The following is a 7,755-nucleotide window of genomic DNA, read 5'->3' on the forward strand; positions in this document are numbered from 1 at the left end:
TTCTGACGCAATTCTCTAAATATCTGCATTCAAATTTACAAATTTATTTTTTTTTATTTTTTTTGTCATTTTCCTGATGTATGATGTTGTAGAAATTCAAAAAAATTGGGAAATGTCCTAAGGCTGAAGTTCAAAGCTCCATAACTCAACTTATCCTAATCGGATTTTGAAGTGGCATGCCTCTAAATGTTTCTGACGCAATTCTCTAAATATCTGCATTCAAATTTAAAAATTAATTTTTGTGTAATTTTCCTGATGTATGATGTTGTAGAAATTCAAAAAAATTAAGAAATGGCCCAAGGCTGAAGTTCTAAGCTCCGTAACTCAACTTATCCTAATCGGATTTTGAAGTGGCATACCTCTAAATGTTTCTGACGCAATTCTCTAAATATCTGCATTCAAATTTACAAATTTATTTTTTTTTAATTTTTTTGTAATTTTCCTGATGTATGATGTTGTAGAAATTCAAAAAAATTGGGAAATGTCCTAAGGCTGAACTTCTAAGCTCCATAACTCAACTTATCCTAATCGGATTTTGAAGTGGCATACCTCTAAATGTTTCTGACGCAATTCTCTAAATATCTGCATTCAAATTTAAAAATTTATTTTTTTTTAACTTTTTTGTAATTTTTCTGATGTATGATGTTGTAGAAATTCAAAAAAATTGGGAAATGTCCTAAGGCTGAAGTTCTAAGCTCCGTAACTCAACTTATCCTAATCGGATTTTGAAGTGGCATACCTCTAAATGTTTCTGACGCAATTCTCTAAATATCTGCATTCAAATTTAAAAATTTATTTTTTTTTAACTTTTTTGTAATTTTTCTGATGTATGATGTTGTAGAAATTCAAAAAAATTGGGAAATGTCCTAAGGCTGAAGTTCTAAGCTCCGTAACTCAACTTATCCTAATCGGATTATGAAGTGGCATACCTCTAAATGTTTCTGACACAATTCTCTAAATATCTGCATTCAAATTTAAAAATTTATTTTTTTTAATTTTTTTGTAATTTTCCTGATGTATGATGTAGAAATTCAACAAAAATTAAAAAATGTCTCAAAGCTGTAGTTTTAACTCCATAACTCAACTAAATGGTTCTGGCACAATTCTCTAAAAATCTGCATCTGCCACAATTTTGAAAAATGTGATATTTTTTCACTTTTGAATATATGTAAATTTCTATAGATTTGCCAAATAACTTTTTGCCACGCCCACAAGCACCCAAAACTCTTACGCCCACACTTTTAAACATTTTTTATATTTTTTTCATTTTATTATTTTTTTCCACTTTTTACCGATATTTCAGAAAACTTCAACATCAGAAAAAGCTGAGTAACGGGTATCTGATAGTCGGGGAACTCGACTATAGCATTCTATATTGTTTAATCTTTTCCCACAGAACTGTTTTTAATGGAGAGCTGTTAACATCCTTAACTTGGTCTCAAAATAAACTCCCAGCAAATTGGCACTTGTTTCAAGCAGCCCAGCGAAATTCAATAAATATCAATAAAAATATTTACAGAGAACAGAGCGAGATCATCAAAAGCAGTGGAGCCGCCTCAGAGAAATTCTGGTTCCAAGATGCAAGCTCCAGCGGAGTGAGAATTGCCGGGGGCATTAACGGTAATCATATTAACTAAGCGAGCGAAAAGTTAATTGAATTGCCCAAAAAGACGACAAAGGGTGGACCAAAAATCGGGGGGAAGCGAGAGTGAACCAGATGCGGATGCACTGAGATGAATTAAAAATATGCCAACTTCGCAACGACAATGGGAAACGCCAAAAAGGAATTTAGCTTAATGACAACGGCCACCACAAGTACAACAGGAACTTCAGCAGCAACAACAGCTACACTGAGAGAAACTCAAAATATTTAGACTTTACTTTCAGGGGAAGAGTCATTTATGGTGCGACTTGAGTAAATTGAATACTACAATCTGCCTACAAGGCCTACAAATATCAACATAGCTAGCGTACACCATAGATGACTTGAAATAACTTTTCTCTCAGTGCACTGACAATGCTGGCAATTATCGGGCATGAATGGCAGGAAGTTTGGGGCGCAGCAGCAGCAGCAGTTGCGGTGGCGACCTTGCAATGTCGCAACAACGATGACGAGCCAAGTCGCTGGATGTCTGTTAACTTTGCCGACAGTTGTCTGCAGTTGGTAAGATGGTGGCTTAGTCACTTGGCAGCTCGGCAACTGCCAACTGGCAACAACTAACTGTTAACTGGGCCTAGACCTGGGCCAGGCCGCCCCCAACATGCATTCCAACATGCCATGCGAAAGTCAAATCTAACTGCATGTTGCATGCCACTCCAAGACAAATCCACCGCCGTACTCCGCCCATAAGATAATGGCTAATCATAATGCCATAATTAGTCGGGCTAACTGCCTTTAGCGTCTGCTGCCTGAAGATTTGGCTAATGTGTCGAGCACTAATTACCGCTACTTTTATAGGGCCCGGCAATTTGGGATGACCCTGCAGAACAATGGATTTTATTAGCGCGTTCTTAATTGGAAACTGTGTACGGAAAAAATGTTAGCAAATGAGGCTGGAATGGCTAAATAAGGAGAAAATTTTGTTGCATTACTTATGCGCATTAAAGTCATGTAAAATGCATAAAGTGTAAAGTAGCTTTTTGATTTATATGCTTAATTCTTAAAGTTCGAAACTCGCACTTTACGCGCAATTGTGTGTTATTTTTCAGTTGACATCGTGGGAACTGTGGAAAAGCAGTGTAATCGCAATCTATCACCAGATGGTGGCCCAGATGGTCGGTAACTTAAGCCAAACGATTCCAGCTAGGCGATTCTATGTGTTTTTCGCATATGCTGGCAATTGGATTATGTAAACGAATCAATTTGCGCAGGCGCGTCTTCTCGGATCAGATGGGATGGCAAACAGAAAATAGGAACAGTTGGGTGGAATGCGATCTGTGATGCAACCCTCGTATCCTCGCAGGAAAAACGCCCCCTAAGCAACTGGTAGAGATCCTATCCCTCCCTTTCGAAAGATAATAACAGTTGGTCAGAAACACATAGTATTTTATACACGGAGGGGCATCAGCTCGATTGTATCTAGCCTTCTAATGAATTACGGCACACTTTTCAATTAGTTGCATGTTTATACAATAATTTTGATGATTCTCGGGAACTCACCGCGGTGTACACCCCATGAACAGCAGATAAAACCCGTCAGCTGCTGAGTTCTGAAGAGTTTCTGAAAGAGTCTGCGCAGGGTGCTAGCCATGATGATGCTACCCCGTGGTGGTGTTTAATTGTTTGGAATAATCTTGCCGCAGATCTTCACTCCAGCATAATAACATTAATTGTTGCACTCGAAATTTACACTTTCAAACTATCCATTTGCCTATTAAGTTATTCTTGTGTAAATTTACTACTAAATACAAATACAATATGATTTGAAAGTGTTGAAAGTTATTACGCCCATTAGGTTTTGAGGAAAAATCTTACTGCCCACTTTTGCGAATATTCAATGAGTTTTAAAATAGCATGCACACGCTGGGCTAATCATGGAATGCAAATAAATTGGCGCCGCACTTTGTCTATGTGTCAAGGCAATCGGAACGACATCTAAGAGCTGGACCCACTAGTTTGGATAACTAGTTTGCCTACGCACAGTGCTCAGTCCAGATTACTATTGCCAATGCAATTCCAATTTGTGTGATTATGAGGTGGGGGGCAAAAAACACAAATCACAAATGTATCCACAGCTGCAGCAGTTTTTGTCGCACTTTTTCCGCTAAGCTTGTAATTGTGGAAAGAGTTTAGCTTTTTTTATTTATTTAATTGCAGCCTCTGGGGGACGACAACGATGCTGGCACTCAAGTGCACACTTCCTGTCATTTACATTAACAAAGTACTTTTTCTGCTAGTTTTTATTTATTTTCAGAAGGCACTCAATGGCCATTGTTCGATTCGTAACGGGGCCTCTGGATCGGAACGGGGTTGGAGTCTGGATCCGGAGATCGAGTCCCACTCGTGGTTCCTGCAAGTGCACTTAAAGAAATTGTAGCCCCATATATATTGGCCTATTGATATCATAAAATATCATAAAATGTTACATTAAAAAACCTTAAAACGGGAACATCGCTTTCAGATTTCCATTATACAGGAACCAAGTAATGTTGTACATTATAAAGGAAGTGTACAAGAAAATACCATTATTCCATTACTTCATTTCGTCCCGTATAATAACTTTTTTAATATTCTATTTGTTTTGTAGGTTTTCTCGCCGTGTCAGCGGTTGCGACTGCGCGTGACGCACGTGGTTCATCGTGGTTTGGTGGTGCGTAGGGGTTGGGACCTCGCTTGGGGTTGATTTTAACCCGCAGCATTTCCAGTTCCGATGGCTAATGGGACTCGCCAGCATTGTGCCCCTCGCTTGTGCCTGCCACACGCATTCTTGACCCAAAATCCGAGACAACAAGAGGCAGCTGCAGCTGCACCAGCAACTCCTTGGAACGCCGAAGACCGAAGATCAAGGCTGCCAGCAGTGGCGTGTCAAATGGCCAATCACCAGCTGTTGCCATCCTACTAAATCAAAACCAGTCGGCGAGCAAACAATTGGAAATGAGAAACCCCAGAGCCATCCTAGAGCCATTGTCCTTTCTGCGTCGACATATGTGCAGCTTCACAGTTGACTGGGAGGCAATTAGCAGGACTCGCACCCTCACTTTTCACAGTTTCTAGTTTGCACCCATGCAAATGAGCTGAGTGAACGTTGGATTACAATTCAACCCACTATCGAGCCCTATTTTCTTATGGGTCACCACCGAACTGGCAGCTGGCTTTCAGGACATGGTTATTTTTAACTTTTTTAGCCCTTTTCGTGGGCTACATTTGTCAACAATTTGTTGTTTGGTTTCGTACTTAATGTACGGGGTGTTGCACATAGTTAAGGTGTGCCAACTGAAGGTGAAGTTTGAAGCATTTTAAAGCTGAGAACATGCAGCTCTTTTTAAAGTCAAAAAATGTTGTAATACCTTTTCACACATCACCCATTCAGTTGATACGCTGTCTATCTTCCCTTACATCATACAATGTTGTGGCTTGCGTGATTAATTGCCATGTTTGTGGCTATTATTCTGAGTCCTGCTGTTGCCATTTGTCTGGTTTGTGTGGCATTGGCAAAAAGGATGCAGCTTTGCCGGGGCAAGGCCAGTCCCAATCCCGAGCCCAAAATAATTGCCGACTGATGGCGTCTGCGGCTATCCACCAACAGCTGCTGCAATCACGCAGTCTGTCTACTTGCAACCGAAGAAAGCAAATATTAAAAGCCACTTAGGGCGACGCGTGGCGAGCAATTAAAGTAAACACCCAGCATCGGTAAATCCTTTTAGCACTATGCCCTATAATTGCAATATGAGATGCCACTCGACCCCTCTAGAAGCCAGCGCTACCCCTTGCCGCCGTTTTCTGTGTGTTTGGGCCAACTGGGAGTTGCCATGGCAAATCCCTCGAATTCTGTGTCTGCGCATGCGCGACGAAAAGCGGCAGCTGCGAGCGGTGCGCCTTCGACTGACTGAATGACCCCCAGGTCGGCGACTTTGTAATCCTGCGGAAGTTGATTTTATCACGTGTGTCCATTAGTTACCTTTTGGTAACCTGGAGTCCGGTCGACGGGTTCAGAGTTCAGCCTCAAACAGAAAGGAAACTGAATCCATTCGGCAGAATGAAAAGGGTTTTATTGGTATAGTTTTGAATGTTGTACAGACAAACCCTTTCTCAAACAGCTGCTGCTAGAACACTTTTGTTCATTTCAAGTTAAAGTTTCCCGCAATTAGAATTGAAAAGAGCTTTCAATAACTGTCAAGCTAAATAGATTTAAAAATCTTCCCAAATTAATCAGCCTCTCAAGAGTGCTTCCCATTCACTTGAAAAAGCTGAATGATCTCGGAATAACTGGAGGCAAATATCTCAAAGTGCAGTGCTCCCTCAATAACCGCTGACAGAGTTCCCATCAATTGGAATGTCTTTCGAGTGTGTGTAACCTCGGAGGTTAGACCAAAAATGCCATCAGTCATTAATCTAATTTTTTCTATTTATGGCAAACGATTGATGGGCTTAGGCCGTCGACTGCCGACGACTTGACAATTGGCGGCTAATTATGCAATGGCATCCCGAAAAGCCGGCCAGGAATGGGAACTTGGGCATCTCGGTGGCAGCTGGAATTAATTGGTCTGCCAACCGGAGGCACATAGATGCTAGACTGGCGATAAGATCCGCTCCCGGAGACCTCTGGAAATGATGATGAGCAGTCGGCACCGCTGGAAAACTCAGAATTAATGGGCCGAGTCAAGAGGCGACAGTTTTGTCGAGAAAATCAAATTACACTTCATACGTTTTGGTAGCTATGTAAATCTGCGACATGGAGCGGCCAATTAATAAGATGCGATACTATCTGAAGGACGAGGTGGTCTCGCACAACAAGAAGGACGACTGCTGGGTGATCATACACAGGAATATCTACGATCTGACGCCCATGTTGAAGGATCGCTATGATCACTGGAATCGCGTGGGTCCTGTGGTCAAAGTAATAAGGTGTTATTAAATTTGATAATACTCCCAGACTCTGGACTATTTGGTGGCCCATGCGGGCAAGGATCTCACCCATTTCTTTCATGAGAACGGAGAGCCTCGCACGGAGATCTCTCCCAGCACAGGGCGACCTCGGGTCCTGTTCCCTCCCATATTGGAAGTGGCCATCTCCGAGTTTTGCAAAACCCCGGGTGAAATGTGGAGTCAGGATCCGTTCTATCACATCGGCAGGGTCACAAATCGTGCGCGGCTGATACGAATTGTTAACACCCTAACGGCGCAGACACAGTACATGACCGTTTGCCACGAGGACAGCATATACGACATCCAACAGAAGTACAAGGAGCGATACAATCATCATGCAGGCAGCTACGAGTGGCGGAAGTTCTCAAATGGGGTAAGTATACCAACAATTCAAAAATATTGCAATATATTTGAAATTTGACCAGGGCAAAAGCTGCAGCATACTGGACCTGAATGGCACCCTGGACGAGAATGGACTGACGGATGAGGAGGACAGCACCGTGGAGCTGCCACCGCCTTCAATTTGGCTGTACTACACGGACGACCTCACAATTGCTTGATCATGATTACTATTCTGCCTATGATTAATTGTTATTGGAAATTTGTTGTGCAAGTATAGCTCATTTCAAGCTAGACTGGAGTTGGTTGTTCAGGTAGTTTACAGGCATTTTAGGCAAATTTCAACAAATGTCATGGTCCACAGCAGGCGGTAATAATTCAAAAAAGTGCAGCAGACTTGTTCAGGGTCGCACTGCCTATGTGCCCACTATATAGTATGCGCCTTATTGCTCCTGATCGCGGCTCTAATTTATGCGGGCCGGTGGAGCTGTGAACTCGTGTATGACGATCAGGGGGTCTGTTTTTAGGTATTTTCTGTTTTTAGGTGCCTTTGAGTGGTACAGCGCCTGCAGCTGCCCAGTTGGCACGCGTTACTATCCGGGGGGAGTGATCACTGAACTGTGAACTTCGGGTGTTTTTCAGCGAGCCTTTCGCGGCCAGAGTTATGGTGCCTGGTTTTGGGTTCTTGGAAGTGCGACCAGAAAACATAGAGACGCCCACTTTGCTTGGATCTCCACTAAACTGGGGGCTTCGCTCACTGGCTCCCTGGCGTTGTGTTATCTTGAGCGCATAAATAATTAATTTCAGACTCATTTTGCTTAATAATTTTT

The 7,755-nt window shown here is 42.1% G+C and overlaps 1 protein-coding gene across 1 annotated transcript; it reads left to right on the forward strand.

The window, feature by feature from the left end:
- The first annotated feature begins 6,319 nt into the window (after window positions 1–6,319).
- On the forward strand, window positions 6,320–7,221 carry LOC6541245 (cytochrome b5 domain-containing protein 1). Its single transcript, XM_001968622.3, has 3 exons — window positions 6,320–6,539; window positions 6,594–6,959; window positions 7,012–7,221. Exons 1-3 carry the CDS (start codon window positions 6,393–6,395, stop codon window positions 7,144–7,146), a joined length of 648 nt encoding a protein of 215 aa, XP_001968658.1. The 5' UTR covers window positions 6,320–6,392; the 3' UTR covers window positions 7,147–7,221.
- Window positions 7,222–7,755: the final 534 nt, after the last annotated feature.

Source organism: Drosophila erecta, unplaced genomic scaffold, assembly GCF_003286155.1.
Source record: "Drosophila erecta strain 14021-0224.00,06,07 unplaced genomic scaffold, DereRS2 tig00000055-arrow-pilon, whole genome shotgun sequence".
NCBI classification, from domain to species: Eukaryota; Metazoa; Arthropoda; class Insecta; order Diptera; family Drosophilidae; genus Drosophila; species Drosophila erecta.